This window comes from Sturnira hondurensis, unplaced genomic scaffold, assembly GCF_014824575.4.
Source record: "Sturnira hondurensis isolate 20B ecotype Veracruz unplaced genomic scaffold, ASM1482457v3 Scaffold0007865, whole genome shotgun sequence".
NCBI lineage: Eukaryota > Metazoa > Chordata > Mammalia > Chiroptera > Phyllostomidae > Sturnira > Sturnira hondurensis.
The window spans coordinates 2,770,447-2,787,677 of record NW_028080496.1 but is presented as its reverse complement, the minus strand read 5'-3'; the positions used below and the strand labels follow the sequence as shown (position 1 = coordinate 2,787,677).

The window sequence follows — 17,231 nt, the reverse complement described above, 5'->3', positions numbered from 1 at the left end:
TCAGGTGTGGCTTGATCTGGGGTCCGCCCAATGACATCAACAGTCATTTCCTCAGGGCTGGCTCATGGGCCCACCTCTAAATCCCTGTCTGTGGTCAGGGAAGTGGTGCAGTCTGGGTGTCCCACCCCAGTAATGCGAGCTGACCCTAGGGGAGACCGTGGTTTCTTCCCAGAGGGAAACCCTGGTCCGGTTACCAGAAGGATGGATGGGTGCTGGGCGTGGCAAACAGCTACGCACTCCTGTTTTAGGTCAGGACAAAACTTCCTGGTGCTCGCTCTCCTCTGTCCACGATGAAGTCACTTCCTGCTGTCACTGCGCCAGGGCTCCTGGTGCGTCACCACACTCACCAGCTTGCGACTATGCTCGCGGGAAGGTGGGTGATGCCTGCCCCCCGCCCCACCCAGTGAGCTCCAGGGACTGTTTTGGTCATTGTCCTGTCTTCAGGGTGCAGCCCAGTGCCCGCCTGTATGGGACACTCGGTAGGGTCTGTACGCGAAGGGGTGACTCTGGGACTCCGGGTGAGACATGGCCTGGCCTCTACCTTGACTTCTCCCAGCCTCGCTGCCTCTTAGATCAGAATCTCCCCTCTTCAGAGTTGTCTGCCCCTGCAGGCAGGGATGGGGACACGGCCACAAGACATACTCCCTGGAGGAGAGAAGGTCCCGGGGGCGGCCCGAGACCCAGAACTTTGGGCAGGCGGTTCAGGCTGACAGAAGTGACTTTGTGGATCAGGACAGGAGCTGGGGGGAAGGGAGGGTGACTGCGGAACAGAACGCAGGAGGAGGAGGGAGTGACTCATGATCGTCGTGGCTGACATTTGAAAAGCCCTGCATACTTTTGGTCACCAGTGTGCCACTTTGCACGGTGCCCCACATGTGTCCTGGGAATGTCCTCAGATGCTCCTGCGTGTATTGTATTTCACTCTGTGCTTCCCACGCACCAGTGGTGTCTGGCTCCTCAGTTTCCCATGTGTGACTCCCCGTTGCCCAAGCTGACTTGCGTGGAAGCTGTTGCACGGCGGAGGCGAGCTGGGCTCCTGCTTCTGCTTCCTGTGTGACCTCACACAAGTTCCTTAACCTCTCTCCGCCTCTACTTCCTCCCCAGTAAAGTGGGGATAATAGTGCCAACCTCGAGGGGCATCAGGAGGATCGAGATGGGGAAGTTCCTGGGTGGACGGAGCTCCAGGTTTTGCCTGATCTTTGGCCGGAGCGGGGAAGGAGTGGGACGAGACCCACGTGTGGGGTGAGGAAGGAGAGTGGGGACGCCCCAGGGCTCTGCTCTCTCTTTGTTCTGCCCAGCGGTGGGCGTGGGTCTGAGTGCCCCAGAGGAAGTCTGCGCGCGTAGAAGCTGGAAGAGCCCCTTGCCTGGACATTAATCCTGGGAGACACAAGGCACGAACAGTGTGGCTTCGGGACCGGGAGACGGCGTCAAGCATCGTGTGTGTGTGCATTTGTGTGTGCGGGGGGCAGTGGCGACGCCAGGGTCAGGAAGGATGTGCAGGGCGACCAACTGGCCTGGTTTGCCTGGGACGGAGGACCTTCACTGTTGAAACTGGGAGAATCTTGGGCAAAGGAGATGTCCCGGCCACCCTGTAGGCGTGCCTTGTCCTGTGTGTTCCTGGCGCCCAGAGGCGCTGCAGCCTCTTGAGGGCACGGGGCCTCCGCTTTCACAGCACCTGGAGTCCGTGCCGGGTGCCCGTGACAACGGGTGTTGGGGTGGTCTCACTCCCTCACCCCCTGCCCCTCCAGACACTCCCAGAAGTAACTGGGCAAAGCTCTGCAGAGGCTGGAGGCCTGCGTTGGTAGCGGGCGTGGGGGCGGAGTCAGCAAAATGTGGGTTATGACTGCCACGGAAACCTCAGGCAAGGCCCCGGGAAACTTGGCTTCCGTACAGGGGCCGGCCCAGTGCCTGGCACTTGGTGTGACTATTGTCATCGGATTTTCTGACTGGTCAGGGACAGTCCACAGCGCTATTTTGGTGTGTTTTGTTTTTTGGGGTTTTTTTTTACTTTGAATCTGACCACTTTAGAGAAATCATTCCTCGTAATGACTTTGGAGTTGATCTGAAGTGTCTTACACACAACACTGTGTTGTTACCTGCTCAGAACGATGCAGTGTGTCTCCAGTTCTGTTATCTGTGCTCTGGTTTCTAAGTCGTGTCTCACTGCGCTTCCCAGAACACCTGCCCCATACTGAGTGACCGCAGCGACCGGGGCTGCCCTGCCTCTCATCTCAGATGCCATTTTTTAGGTTCCTGTCAAGTGCTTCTCAGTTTGGGGAAACTCTTCAGAGGTCCACTTGCCGAGTCCCAGCCCTGGGGGGTGTTCCAGTGCCTCACTATTCAATATCTGGAAGGCTCTTAGCTGGCAATAAATACATTTCATCGTATTAAAGACGTGCCCTTCTGTTTTTGAAAAGACTCTTTAGAAAGAGTAGGTGTTGGGTGTTTTTTTTTCATCTTTAGAGGGGAAGGGAAGGAGAGAGGAAGAAAAATATCAATGTGTGGTTGCCTCTCGTGAGTCCCCTGCTGGGAACTGGCCTGCAATCCAGGCATGTGCCCTGACTGGGAATCAAACTGTGATCGTGTGGTTCGCAGGCCCACGCTCAACCCACTGAACTACACCAGCCAGGGTAGATGTTGGGTTTTATTAAAGCTCTACATCAGCCTTGTTTCCGAAGCACCTCAGCATCTTCATCTGTGAAATGGGCGCAGGGGGCAGAGGCATGGGGGGTGACGGCCACCACCTCGAGGGACTGGGAATGGGGAGTAAGTGAGCTCACACACATTAAGTGTCCAGCAGAGCGCCCAACAGTCAGGCTAGCAGGTGTCATCACTGTCACAGGTCCCGCCTCCGAGCTGTCTCCACACGCTCTTCTCTGTCTCCAGACCAGGAGACCCAGTGTTCCTGCCCTGCTTCCCCCGCTCATTGGCGGTTCTGGCCTCCCAGAAGTCAAAGGCTCGTTTCAGGTGGCATTTTGGCCGATACCTGCAGGCTGGGGCGGCGGAGGCCAGATTGGTTGGGAGGAGGCCCATGAGAAGGGCCAAGAACTGGAGGACCGTGAGGGTCCTGGCCCTGCCCCATGCACTTGTGTGATCTCATTGCTTCGTTGGAAGGGAAGGAGCCTGAGATTGCAGGAGTTAATAAGGCCATTTTCAGGAGGGGTGTCCATACCGGCTTGTCAATCCCATGCCCTAGGCGAACCACAAGTGTGAAGGTGCGGAGCCAAATAGAAGAGAAATAAATGCAGTGCACACCTGAATTCTGGACCCTGCCCTGCAACCTGCTTACTCCCCTACCGTTCTTCCCTCTAGGGGGCGCTGCTCTCTCCCTACAGCTCTGGCCTGAGGGTGATCCCCCAGTCCCTTCCTTATTCTAGAAGGGCTGGAACATTCACACACACTTCCCCGAAGGCTAGAAAGTACCAGGAGAAGTAAAGACAAGGAAGGCTGTGAGTCCGGAGAAGAGGATAAACAGACGGCTTGCATCTGGGGCTGGTTAGAGCCCCCTCATCCAGGCGCAGAGTGGGAGGCGCCCAGGAAGTTTTTCTCAATCCCTCAACTGGGCTCTCTATGTTTTCATTTCCTCTCACCCCTTCTGGAGCAGGCGTGCAGGGGAGTCGGGGAGTATACGCCTTTCGACCGAGCAAGTCAACTTTTAGGAGTATGCCCTCCAGAAAAGGATGTATTCAAGGATGTTGAGTGCCCCCTTGTCTGAGATATTGTGATAGCTGTGTGCGTGCGTGTGTGAGAGAGAGAGAAGTTTAACAGAGAAACAGGTCTGGACACACGGGGTACAAACTCTAAACTCCACAGAAGGGAGGAAGGAAGGAAGACAAACTTTCCTTCGCCTCTGCTCACTTTATCTACTTCTGCTTAGTGTGATTGCTGCTTCGTGTTTTTTTTTTTTTTTGCTGTTTTCCAGCACATATTCATATGTAAACTACAGAATGTGTCATTTCAGAACGACACTTAACAAATTACATCTTACAAAGTTTCGGAAGTTCGACGACTGACCCGGATGAAGTCTGATGCCATTGATCGGTAGAGGCCTGCGTCCCCGGCGGTTTTCATTCATCTGTGGCAGGGGGCCCCCAACCTCCAAGGTCAAGGACCGGGTACCAGTCCAGACCTGTTAGAGACCCGCGGCACAGGATGTGAGCTTGAATGTAATGCACTTGAATCATCCTCAGACCATCCCCCCACCCCCCACCCTTGCGCCAGTCCGTGGAAAAACTGTCTCCACGAAACCAGTCCCTGGCGCCAAAAAGTTTGGGGACCCCTAGTCTGGAGGCAGGTTTGGAGCAAGGGATGTGGGACGGAGCCAGGGGAAGGTGGTTATTCCAGGCATTTGACACTAGCTAGTCCCTTTTGTCCCTGTGAGCTAGAGAATGTGAATNCCCCTCATCCAGGTGCAGAGTGGGAGGCGCCCAGGAAGTTTTTCTCTATCCCTCAGCTGGGCTCTCTATGTTTTCATTTCCTCTCACCCCTTCTGGAGCAGGCGTGCAGGGGAGTCGGGGAGTACACGCCTTTCGACCAAGCAAGTCAACTTTTAGGAGTCTGCCCTCCAGAAAAGGATGTATTCAAGGATGTTGAGTGCCCCCTTGTCTGAGATATTGTGATAGCTGTGTGCGTGCGTGTGTGTGTGAGAGAGAGAGAGAGAGAGAGAAGTTTAACAGAGAAACAGGTCTGGACACACGGGGTACAAACTCTAAACTCCACAGAAGGGAGGAAGGAAGACAAACTTTCCTTCGCCTCTGCTCACTTTATCTACTTCTGCTTAGTGTGATTGCTGGTTCGTTTTTTTTTTTTTTTTTTGCTGTTTTCCAGCACATATTCATATGTAAACTACAGAATGTGTCATTTCAGAACCACACTTAACAAATTACATCTTACAAAGTTTCGGAAGTTTGACGACTGACCCGGATGAAGTCTGATGCCATTGATCGGTAGAGGCCTGCGTCCCCGGCGGTTTTCATTCATCTGTGGCAGGTGGCCCCCAACCTCCAAGGTCAAGGACCGGGTACCAGTCCAGACCTGTTAGAGACCCGCGGCACAGGATGTGAGCTTGAATGTAATGCACTTGAATCATCCTCAGACCATCCCCCCACCCCCCACCCTTGCGCCAGTCCGTGGAAAAACTGTCTCCACGAAACCAGTCCCTGGCGCCAAAAAGTTTGGGGACCCCTGGTCTGGAGGCAGGTTTGGAGCAAGGGATGTGGGACGGAGCCAGGGGAAGGTGGTTATTCCAGGCATTTGACACTAGCTAGTCCCTTTTGTCCCTGTGAGCTAGAGAATGTGAATTCCAGATTTACAAGGAGGAAGAAAAGCTGTGCAGAGAGAAGAGGAACAGCAGGGCTGGGTCTGACCTCAGAGGGCAGGCGCTATCCCGCCTTCAGCTGCTGCCAGCCCGGTTCAGAGGGGAAATGCAGGGGACAGTGGCACGGTCTTACCACGCCAACCACTTGGTGGGGAGGCAGTAAAGCCAGGAGGGAGAATGGTTGTATGACCAGCTCAGGTGGCAGAGAATCGAACAAGGTTTGGATTACAGATGAACAAAGCGGTGTGGGACTGCACATGTTCACGTCTCTAGTCAACCGGGGAGAGGGGGCCGTGAGGGCTGAGGGGGGTCCTGGGAGTGGCCTGTGGCAGTGGGGTGGGGCGTCTGTTCCTTGGTTGGACTCCTTTCCCAGCCCCGCTGACCTCATGCCTGAGTCCTAGGAGCGAGAGCTGCAGCCAACATTCAACTACAATTCTGAGCCTTGTGGGGGTCAAGCTGCTCTGCTTGGGGGTCTCCACATGCAGGGGGAATGGATTGGGGTGTGGGGTGCATTCTGTGTGCTGCAGAGCTCCGAGGTGCCCACGTGTCTGGCATAGTGGGGGGTTCCTCCCTCCAGCAGGATTGAGACCATTCACAGGCTCCGGAGATACCTTCCAGTGGAGGGATTCTGGGTGGGCACCTGGGAGTCCTGGGTGAGCCCCTGGGGCGCAGGGTTTACTCTGGTCAGCGGGGGCTCTTTTGTGTCCACTGTCGCTGAGGCCTAGGGACTGGATTCGCGGGGTAGAGAAGTATTCCAGGACCTCAAGGTGCAGGTTATGGCCAGGGAGGGAGGGTAGGGGGAATCGATGTCAGGCAGTTGAGGCTGAGATGGGAGACTTGTGACTTCCTGGAGTGTCTCGGGCTGAGTTCCTGAGTCTGAAAAAGGTGTATGTTGAGGTGTTGCTCTCTGTGTCCCCAGAAGCAGGCAGAGATGACTTCTGCCTTTTCTGTCTGCTCCTGTATTGTTCTCAGCCTTAGGTCTCTAAGCCTAGGGCCCCTAAATCACAGAGGTGGAAGTCAGTCTACTGCTATCCAGCAGCTCTCTGGGAACAGAGAGGGTAAGTGACCAGCCTGGGCTGGCCCAGCACAGCCCAGCCCAGCTTAGCCCAGGGGTTCAGTAAGGTGGAGGCGGGGGGAAAAGCATCTTGCCTCCCTGATTAGCACAGGGCTCAAGGATTTCCAAGGGGAGGCCAGGACACCTGCCAGGGGAGGGCCCAGAGGGCTGGAGCAGCCTGGAGCCCCAGGGGAGCCAAGGTCAGTGGGAATCATCAAGGCCGGACTCCTTAGCAAGGCGGGGAGGGGAGGACAGAGGGCCCAGGGTAGAATTCCATGCACTCTAGTGTTTCCAAGCATTTTCTTCATGAGCTTCTCTTCATTTAAAAGGGTCCAGATTCTGCCCGGAAAAACTACCTTCTAAAATCTGCAGAAGGAAGATGGAAAACAGGCTGCAATTTAGGTGGGATAGCAGGTGACAGTAAAAATCTTTTCCTGCATTTTCCAAGACATCCTTATCGACCGGCTGCTGCTTTTTAAGGTAGGGAGGCATAAGTGTTACTGTTGCTCAACGTGCTTAACCTTGGTAATGGAGCCATGAGCCAGTGGTTCTAGTCCCCTCAGCAAGTAATGAAGGCGAATAGCACAAGCTGCCCTCGGTTCCCGGCTTTTCTGCTCTGCTGCTATTGGGGAACGGCACACGGCTCACCTTAGGCTGGAAGACTAGGCCTTGAGGGGTTGTGGGGTTGCAGATCTTGGGGTCCCTGGAGCCTACGCCACCACCAGAGACCTGGCACTTGGGCTATGCCGTAGTCTCAGTGCTGTGCAGGGACTCCAGCCTGGAACCGCCTCCAGGTCTTTACAGCAGCCAGCCTGAGGCCAGAGCTGGCACTTCCAAGTCTCTCCAGGGCCCTGTTATGATTGGTGCCGACTGCAGGAGGGGAAAGGAAGGGACCCGCCTTGTGGTCTCTGTGGACCCACAGCTGCAGGGAAGGCGGGAGCAGGGGTGGGTCTGAGGTGGGCTGCTCTGGGGTACGATATTTTAGACACTCAGGGTTGAGGCCCTTTTGGGCACAGAGAGGTTAAGTGACTCGCCCAAGGTTAAACAGCAAGCTGGTGGATGGGGTGAATGGGGGTGAAGTCTGGAGTCTTCACTGCACAGTAGAGCCCGACTCTGCTTCTGCAAGCAGGGGGCCTTTGAGGTCTCCAATGCCCCGAGATGACCAGTTCTTTGAGGAAGTCCTAAGGGGAAGCAGGGTGGGGCCTGCCTGGCACAAACACAGCTTCTAAGCGTGGCAGCCTCCCAGTCGCAGGTGCTGCCAGGCGGGGCGCTCCAGGTCTTGGCACCAGAGGTAGTGCACAGGGCTGTGGCCCGGACAATGACACTGAGACCCCCGCTGGGATGGGACTCAGAGTGAGGACGCCCTCAGGTCCCTCTCGCTGTCACCCCAATGGGAGTCCTCCCGCGGGCCTCTTTAAGGACTCTGTGGCCTGATCCAAGTCAGCTGCTAAGGTAGAGAGCTGGGACTTGAACCTGGCTGCTCTTGCTTCTGGTCCAGAGTTTGTGTGCCAGACTCAAAACATCAAGAGTTTTGAGTCTGGGAAGGTTCGTTGTTGGAGAAAGTGCCAAGAACACGGGAGCCCCGCGAGATCCTCAAATCCGTCTTCAAGTACCGAGTTCAGGCTTCTTTTAGGTCGGCGGAAGGGGGATGTGGGAGGCGCTGTTTTTGTAAAACTCGGCCGAGGAAGACGGAGTCTGAGGACTATTTCCCCTTCGCAGTCAGGGTTTTGGCGGCCCGAGGTCGCAGCCCCCGTCCGCGCGGCCGTTCGTCCTTGGGCCAGTCCCTTCCCCGCTCCGGGCGGCGGGCCCGCGCGCCTCGCCGCCGGGGCCGCGCATGCGCAGTGGCGGCGGCCCGGGGAGGCGGCCGTGGCGGCGCCCCAGCTGCTTTGCATTGACGCCAGCTGCCGGGGGTTACAGCCCGGCCTGGGCGGGGCGTGCTGCCTTCGAAACCCGGCGGAGCGCGGAGCCCGCTCCCCGCCGCCGCCCGCAGCTCCCGGGGAGCGCAGCCGCTCCTGCGGTTCCCGACGGCGCGGCCCGGGCCGGCCGGATCGGTGCTCCCAACCTCCCACCGGGGCGGCCGCGCCTCACCGCCCCGACGGGCTCGCCTCAGCCGCCGCCCTCCACGGCGGGAGCCTCTGGGCCGGCCGGGCCGCCCTCGCCGCCGGCGCTCGGACGAGGGGACTCTCGGGCTGCGAGCGCGCAGATCTCCGCCCCCGAAATTCCCCGGAAGCGCGGCCCGGGCGATGTGAGGGCGGCCGGCGCTCACCGCCTCAGGAAGGGCATGTTCGGAGGGGCGGCCGCGGCGCGCCGCCCGCCTCAGCGCCCCCTGCACTCGGCCGCCGCCGCGCCCGCTGCGCGCTGAGAGGGGCGGCCGCGCTTCCTGACGGGAGACCCGCGCTCGCCGCCCGCCCGCCCGCCCGCCCAGGCGGCGATGACACGGCGCCCGCGGCGGCCCCGAGGCGCCGGGCGGGCCGTTTGCTGAGCGGATAGCGGCCGCCCGCCAGCCAGTCCGCGGCGCCGCCGCCGCCGCCGCCGCCAGCATGGGCTGCGCCCCGAGCATCCACGTTTCCGAGAGCGGGAGTCTGTGCCCCAGCGGCAAGGAGGCCGAGGACGCGCCCGGCGCCGCCGGGCAGCGCCCCCCTCACGGCCGAGAGACGACCGCCTCGCCCGCGACCGGCGGCCCCGGCCTCGCGGCGTCCGAGTCTCGCGGCGGCGGCAGCAAGACGGTAAGCGGCGCCGGGCGGGCGGACACTTGCCCTCAGGGCCGGGCACGGCTGCCTCCGGGACGCGGGGCCCCGTCCGCGGCTTCGGGGGACTCTGACGGCCGCCCGCAGCCCGTTCCGCGGGGCGCGGGTCCTGGTTCCCGGGTCCTGGTTCGCGGCGCCCAGGCGAGGCCGCCGTGCGGGGCGCCCCCGACGCCCGGAGCCTCCGGGCCGTCCGTGAACTTGAGGCGCTCGAGTCCCTTCCCTCCCACCGGGCGGGACGGGAGCCCGCGGGATGCGGGGTGGGCGCGGACTTCGTGCTTTCGGTTCTCGCGGCGGAGGGGTGCGGGAGGCCCGCCGCCCAGTCGGCCCGCACGCGCGCGGGGCAGCTTCCACTGGGCCCTGGGACCAGTAACGCGTCCGCTCGCAGCGCTGCGCGCGCAGCAGGTGTCGCGAGGCGCGTGCAGGTGCTCCGAGTGCACGTGCGGCCAGCGGCGCAGCTGCGGAGGGAGGCCTCTGTACAGCTCCTGTGCGGTCTTACTCGCAGCACACACGCTGACTTTTTTTTTAATTGCATGTTTCAGCGTGCATTGTCAGTTTCTGGGGCTTAATCTTTGTGAGGGTTTAGTTTTAATTTGCGTGATTTTTTGTTTGCTTTTTGTTTTTGTGTGTATGTGTTTTCATGTTCAAAAAAAATGCTTTTCTTTTCTTTAACGAAAAGAAAATGTTCAGTAGGGCACACAGCCGGTTTCCAGTTCTTTGGTTTGGAATGTTACAGCTGGGATTTAGGCGTTTATGTTTTACTAAACTAGGGAAGGCAAGTCTTCGTGTGTGGCCGCAGGTGGTTAGAGATCGTTCCTTTCACCCCGCTGCTTAAGAGTCATTTAAAAATTAATTGGCTTTTCTCTTTTACTGAGCATTGCTGGACAACGCCCTCCTCCCCCTCCCCCATTTCAGAGCTCTAGTTTGGTTCACTTTCTGTCTTAAATTTTTATTAGTAGTCCTAATACTTTTCTGTGCAAAAGTGAAAAGTTATCTTCGCTACTGCACAACATCGATGAAGTGATTTAACTGCTCCCCCACCCCTCCTGTGCTCCCCGAGAAAACTCACCTTTTTCTCACTCTCCGAAGCTGGGTTCTTCCTACAGATTCCTCGAAGCCGCACCCCCAGCAGTGGTTTTAGCCTATTAACCCAGGCTGCTGTAAATATCCACGTAGAGCTTTGTACATTAAGTTTACTTGACTGGCTTAAGAAAGAAAGAAAAAAAAAACCCATTACACAAGTGAAGTTTGAATATGAAACTTTTAACAGCTTTCAAGTTGTTTGCCCCAAGTCGGCAACGGTGCATGAACCGCAGCGTGTGGGTCACTGGAAGGAGGCCTTCTTGTCTTCTGGGCCTTTTTGTGGTGGTGTGTGTGTGTCCTCAAACTCACCCAGGTGTCTTGTAAGCATCTCCAGTGTGGCAGCTTATTCGTCACTGGTCACCCACAGTACCTAGATGTCTCCTGAGTCTCTGAGTCTTACATATTTCATCCTGCTGCCAGACTAGTTTGATCTTGGTTCCCACAAAAATCCATTTATCATTACAGCACTTCATCCAGTGATGTGCATACAGTTGGGGCCAAATAAATGTTTACTGCATGTGGTTTGTTTTGTTTTTGTCATGAACGGAATGATGACACTTTTCCAGTCAGTAACATTTGATTCCATTAAGCTCCCAATTTGTCGGTTTAAACCTATGATTGTATTATTGTATCCAGAGGAAGGGTGACATTGTAAGTGACAGCGCCGCAGCCACACAAATACCAGTCTCATGCCTGTGACTCACAAACTGTGCCGCATCTCGGTTACAGGTGTTTGCAATTAGACACGTCAGGTAACCGGGCAGAGGTGAATGTTAGCCTTTTTGTTTGATTGATACTGTTTCTTTAAGGGAATCTATTGAATATGTCCTGGAAATTTAAATGTACATATTCAGAGAAGAAGATAAACATCCGGCAACTTAGCAAAATCACATTTTCCAGTTATTTTGAGGTCCTTTTGTTAATGTATCAAGATCCATTTAGTTCATTAAGATTTTTCTTCTTAAAAATACAGCACATCAGCATGGTGTTGAGTGATTTTCAAAAAGAAATTAGGTGGGGGAAGTTTTTATCTTCCAATAGCATGTCGTAAACACCGGTTGATCAGAATGTTTGGGAGATTGACATTAATTACATTTTCAGGTTAATTAAGCAATGTATCCCCTGCACTGTGGTATATCCCACTGTGTTCCCTGAAAAAGTATTAAACTTAAAAAAAAAAGGTTTGTGGTCAAATAAGTTTGGGAGTTACTGGCTCAGACTAAGTTCTGCAGATTTCTTTCCTGTAGGAGTTGTCACCAAACTGAATATTTTAAAGTGCACTGTGAATCCCCAAATGGTTTAGGGCACATAACACTCCCCAACTCATTGGATTATGGAGCCGTTTTACTGAGGTCTATCTTAGGCAGACCACATGTTAGGACCTGAGAGACCACAGTATTCAAAGTACAAGAACTATACTTAGCAGTAAAGCTCAATAAACATAATACGCTTCTTAATGATTCCAAAGGTACTTTAGGATCTTGTAGTACATTAGGCTGGGTCATCTTTATGAACTTACATTACGTATAACTAAAAATAACCCTGACCGTGGACTCCTCTGGGGAGTTATAGTCTGTGTGGTTACGGATGACGAATGCCATGTTCAGTGTGAACACTGAAACTTTTGTTTTGTTTTTAATCAGAGTGAGCCTTCACTGTAACAGTTCAGTGTTTTCTTGTCAGTCTTTGGATTTCCTCTGTTTTCCCTTTCCTTAGCTAGGACTTGAGTCGCCCTTGAAAGAGCTGAGTGTGGGGCAGGAGTGTCAGAGGGGACCCTGTGTGCTCACCCTCCCACCCTTTTTGCAGACACTGAAAGCATTGCCAGTGATCGACACCCTCCCCACGGCTCCGGGAGGTGGCAGTCCCCTCTGTTTCACTCACCGCCGTACCTGCTGCCCCCCAAGGCCTTCCACAGCTGTGGATTCAGTTGGGGACTTGTGTGGACCAGGCTGAGGAAGTGCAGAATCCACCCAACCCATAAAAAAGGAGAAATAGAAACCAGTTTTAACCAGAGTGGAGGCTGTAGGATTTGGATTTGGTTTTGAGGAACTCTCTGGTTTATTTGCACCCAGGGAACCATCTGTCTCTACCCTGGTGAGCAGAGCAGATTTCCCTGTGAAGGTTGAAGGGTTCATGCCGCGGGATGAGCAGGACACAATAGGTGACAGATGATGGTAGTGTGGCCACACTACCCGAGGGTCACCGCCTCCAGCACTCGGGGTCCTCTGATTTGTCTGTGTCTAGTCTTTGCTTCCCTCGTTTTTCGTCACCTCGCATTTTTTTTTTTTTACTTTTTCTACCAGCGTCCCTGTCTTCTTGCTTTTTCTTGCCGGTTCACCTTCCTTCACAAAACTGGCCAAAACTTACCATCTTAGTCAGGTAAAGTCGAGTAGTTTCTCAGTGTTTCTTAGCTATGAAATAAAGTTTGTTGCCTGCTCTCAATTTTACCTAGTGGATTAATCAATTTTTTATATTTCCCTAAACTAAAGCAAATTATGCTTCGTGTATGACCTGACTGGTTCCCCACCACCCCCTCACAGACTATATGGAAGTACCAAAAGCTTCCTTGGACAGCGTAGTTAAGAAAATGAGACCCTCTTTCTGTTTCTGAAATAAATGACTGTAATTTATCTCTGGAGATCAAGGACTGTGAGTTCTCTCATTACGGTGTTCTCATGCCTTTTGGTGTATGTATAGAATCCTATTTTGCCAGGCCTAGCTGTAAAGATTTGGCTTTCTGTGTGCATAGAATACTTTGCATTTTTATTACATACTATTTTACTGCTTAATGTTGCCACCACCATTAAAAATGTGCTTCTTAAGATAGATGTTGTGAATGTCACAATTCTATCAGCTCAGAACTGCCCCGGGCTGGCCTTGACTCTCTCCTTGTTGAAGGGACCACAGGCCCCTTGTAGCACAAATGTTCCCTGGGAGCAGCTTATGACGCTGTTTGCCCTTGGGTGGCTCGTACGTTTGGATTGGTTTCTTCAACAGGGGAGGGTTGGTGATGTGAGGCAGGCATCTCAGAGTAACCTAAAGTGCCTTAGAGGAACAAATAGTTTTAAAAATTAAAAATATCATGGGAGCAGGGACTCATCCGTAACATGCTACATTAAAAAAAGCAGTTCTCAGGGCTGCCAACCTTACAGTAGAGGTTGAATGGTAGTATATTTCTTCTACATAAAAAAAAATTTTAAATATCAAAGAAAAGAGAGAGAGAGAAGTTACTTAGGACATGACTAATCCCCTGGTCTTGTCCAAGGTCAGTGACTTCAGCCTGGTTTCTTAATACACGGAGAACAGTAGGAGGTGTGTTGGACTCTGAAGTTCTTAGAGTGCAAACTATTCATATTAATAATACCCACCATTTCTTGGATGCCTTCTCTGGGGCAGGCGCCGTGCTGGATGCCTTACAAATGTTACCTCATTTAATCCTCGGAACCCTGTGAGGATTAATGTACCACTTCCCTTTTGCAGACAGGCAGCTGAGGTTGGAAACTTACCCAAGGCCACACAGGCTGGGACTCAGATCTATTGTTCCTGGCTTCTCCCCCCCACCCCCCACCCCACACACATACTCTGGGCTATTGCTCTCTGCTAACCACCTCTCTCTCCATCAGTCTCCCATTCTCTGGCTGTCCCCTAGGCTATAGGTGTCGCAGGTTACCTGGGTTTTAAGCAGGTGTCCTAAATCTACGCCCGTTGTCAGGATTTTGGAAGTCTTCACTTCCTGAGGAACTTGCTTCCAACCCTACCTGAGGTTCTCGTGTTTGGGGAAGTCGCAGCTATATTCAGCCTGGTGCCAGTTAATTCCCCAAGTCAGGCTTCTCATCCTCTTTTATCTCTGAAATGAGTTGGCAGGCATCCCTCTCCCTCTCACTGAGGCCGCAGGCCGCCTTCCTCGGCCGGGAGCTCCCTTAGAGCCCTTCTTCCCATCATCCATCTCTGCCTGGAGTGCAGCCCTACCCACTTCTGCGCTACAGACCTTCCCAGGCTGAAATCTTTCCCGAGCTCCTGGCTGTACTTACTCTCTTTTTTCTGCTCTCAGGACCGTCCCCTTTGTCCCCATAGCCCTTGCGGGCCTAGGATTTCTGCCTCAAGTGTCCTGCTGGATCAGAGGCCGCTTGAGGGTGAGGACTGCGGTCTGGTGTCGTTACAGTCCCCAGATGGTTGGCACACAGAGTGACGTCGGGGGACCTACACTAACCTCTAAGGCAGAGAGGGCTTTTGTTCATGTTCTGTGGGTCTATCTCACCTTGTTTAAATTTAACAAAAGTCGTTGGTGTGTGTTTATGTTTTAACAGAAAGCCCATATACCCTGAGCCAGCGATGAGGCTATGGGGTGGTTGGTAAAGCTTCGTCTTTAATTTTGGCTGTGGTTGGGTTGTTCCTGAGTCCCCACCTTCTCCTCCTGTGTTCTGCTCAGAAGGGTGGTTGGGTATGATGTCAGAGAGCTGCTTTGACACTTTTATTGTTTTTTTGACACGTTTTATATGGCCGTTTCTCAGCTGCCGGCATCATTTGCAGTTTGCTCATTCACACAGACAGGAAGGATGTCATAAATTTCCCCAAACGTGGAGGGTGGCCTTCAAAGAACTCAAGGAGCAGAGCTTGCCAGCGCTTTTATCGTGTATGTATGGGTTGGAAATAAACTGTCGGTCTGTTGAATTCATGTTCTCTTACTGTGTGTGTGGGTCTCCCTTCCACATCCTGCCTGTGAGTACAGCAGCCACTGCCGTTTTTCTCTCTCTGCTCCTGGGACAGCCCAAAGGGCTGGTGGCACATCAGGGCCATGCTGTCCTCAGATGTTTAGAATCGATGGCAGCTCCCCAGTGTTTGTAAGGATGAGGGAGGGGGCAGGAGGAGCCAGAGGCATTGAATGGTCCAGCTCCACCAGGTACCAGTTGTCGGGTGTTTGCTAACTTCTGATTCTAAGTTTTCGCAAGCATGAAATGGGGCTAGAATACCTAGGTTCTGCTGAGGATCACTTAAAATAACCTCTGAGAAACTGTATTGTAAGCTCCAAGGCACCGCCACATGTAAGGATTGGTCTTTTCTTTCAATTACCTTTCTCCAAGGCAAACTTTGCTCACAAACATCTGCTTATTTTTTTTTAAGCAAATCTCTTCCTTTAAAAAATGTACATATCTGCCCTGGCTGGTGTAGCTCAGTGGATTGAGTGCGGGCCTGTGAAGCAAAGGGTCGCCGGTTCAATTCCCAGTCAGGGCACATGCCTGGGTTGCAGGCCAGTTCCCAGTGGGAGGACACATGAGAGGCAACCACACATTGATATTTCTTTCCCTCTCTCCTTCCCTTCCCTTCTCTCTGAAAATAAATAAATAAAATATTTAAAAATATATATACAGCCCTGGCTGGTGTGGCTCAGTGGATTGAGCGCGGGCCTGTGAAGCAAAGGGTCGCCGGTTTCGATTCCCAGTCAGGGCACATGCCTGCGTTGCAGGCCAGGTCCCCAGTAGGGGACACATGAGAGGCAGCCACACATTGATGTTTCTCTTCCCTTCTTTCTCCTTCCTTTACCCTCTCTCTAAAAACAAATAAATAAAATATTTTTTTAAAAAATATATATATACATATCTTTGTCTTTTCCTTAAGGTTATATTGTGAAAATATATCAAACATGCAGCCAGGTTGAGTTATCTACCTGCTGCCTGCATTCTGCAGTTAACAATTTCCTGTATTTGCTTTATTACAACTCTCCATTCCTTAATCCATCCAGCAGTCCATTTAATGGTTGGGTGCATTTTAAAGCAAGTTCCGCACATCGGTATACTTAATCCCGAAACACCTTAGTATGCACGTCACTTAGGGTTCAAATTTCGATTTGCTTTGACAAAGGTATAACGTCTGTGTAATGCAAACCTGTCAAGATACACAATACTACCGTCGCCCCAGAAAGTTCTCTCTGCCTCTTCCCCATCCTTACTTCCACCCAGCAGCAACCAACGTTCTGATTTTTTCCACTGTTAGTTATTTTCGCCTATTCTAGGTTTCTTTCACTCAGCATAGTATTTTTGAGATTCACCCATGTGGCATGAGTCAGTAGATTGCTTTTTTCTTTTCTTGCTAAGTAGTATTCTGTCGTATGACTAGATCACAAGCCAGTGATGCATTTTTTTGTTGAGGGATACTAGGGGTGTTTCTTTTTCTGTGGGCTGTTAAGAATAAAGCTGTGGTCCTGGCCTGGTAGTTCAGAGCCACAACCCTGACACGCCAAGGTTGTGGCTGCCATTCCCACTCAGAGCACATAAAAGAATCAACAAATGAAGGCATAAATAAGTGGGACAACAAATTGTTGTTTCTCTCTCTCTCAAAAAAAAAAAAAGAAAAGAAATACAATTTTTAAAAAAAACCAAAGGTGCTATGAATATTCTAGTGGGTATTAATTTGTGGTCCTCTGTTTTCATTTTTCTTGGGTAAATACCAAGAAGTAGAATTACTGGGTATAGGATAGTTATCTGCGCAGCTTTTTAAGAAATCAATTGGCCTTTTTCTGAGTAAGTTATACAATTTCACACTCCTGACAACAATGTATTAGCTTTGCCAAAAAAACTGTTTTTTCCTGTAAAATAAGAGACACATTTTTTATTTTCATCAATAACTTTATTGATTATGATATTTGGAGTATGTTGGCTATTTCCTACTATTGGCTTCTAGTGGGCGGAGGCCAGCGTGCCACTAAATATCTTTCAGTGCGTGAGACAGTTCCACAGCAGGTCATTATTTACTTGGCCAGAATGTCCATAGTGCCAAGAAGCTTTGCAAACCACTTTCGACACATTCAGTCAGTCACGGCGCCTTTTTCACGCCCTGCACAAATTTTTTCTTGTGTTTCAGTTGCATTTTTATCTTTCTTGAAATAATAAAGCAGAATATTCCAAAAATGTTGTATGTTTTCTTCTATCTCCAATATGAAAATGGCTGTATACAAATTCACCAATTTTGATAAGTTTTAAAAATTGTACTCCGATGTGACAGCTGTCACAATGCAAGCAAACCAAACTGTTTTGAA

The 17,231-nt window shown here is 52.4% G+C and overlaps 1 protein-coding gene and 1 non-coding gene across 4 annotated transcripts in view; both read left to right on the top strand.

Annotated features, from left to right (window-relative positions):
• Positions 1–8,892: 8,892 nt before the first annotated feature.
• The window catches only part of PDE8A (phosphodiesterase 8A), an 80,209-nt gene continuing 71,870 nt past the window's right edge, over positions 8,893–17,231 (top strand). For 2 of the 3 annotated variants that reach the window (XM_037053541.1, XM_037053540.1), the window contains exon 1: positions 8,893–9,097. In XM_037053541.1, coding sequence (XP_036909436.1) covers positions 8,912–9,097 — 186 coding nt within the window. In that variant the 5' untranslated portion in view covers positions 8,893–8,911. Of the gene's footprint in view, positions 9,098–12,236; positions 12,360–17,231 lie in introns of those variants that run through there. The other variant, XM_037053542.1, reaches the window with a different exon arrangement.
• On the top strand, positions 13,277–13,385 carry LOC118992102 (small nucleolar RNA U109). The gene has a single exon (XR_005067550.1). It is a non-coding gene; the product is annotated as a small nucleolar RNA U109 (small nucleolar RNA).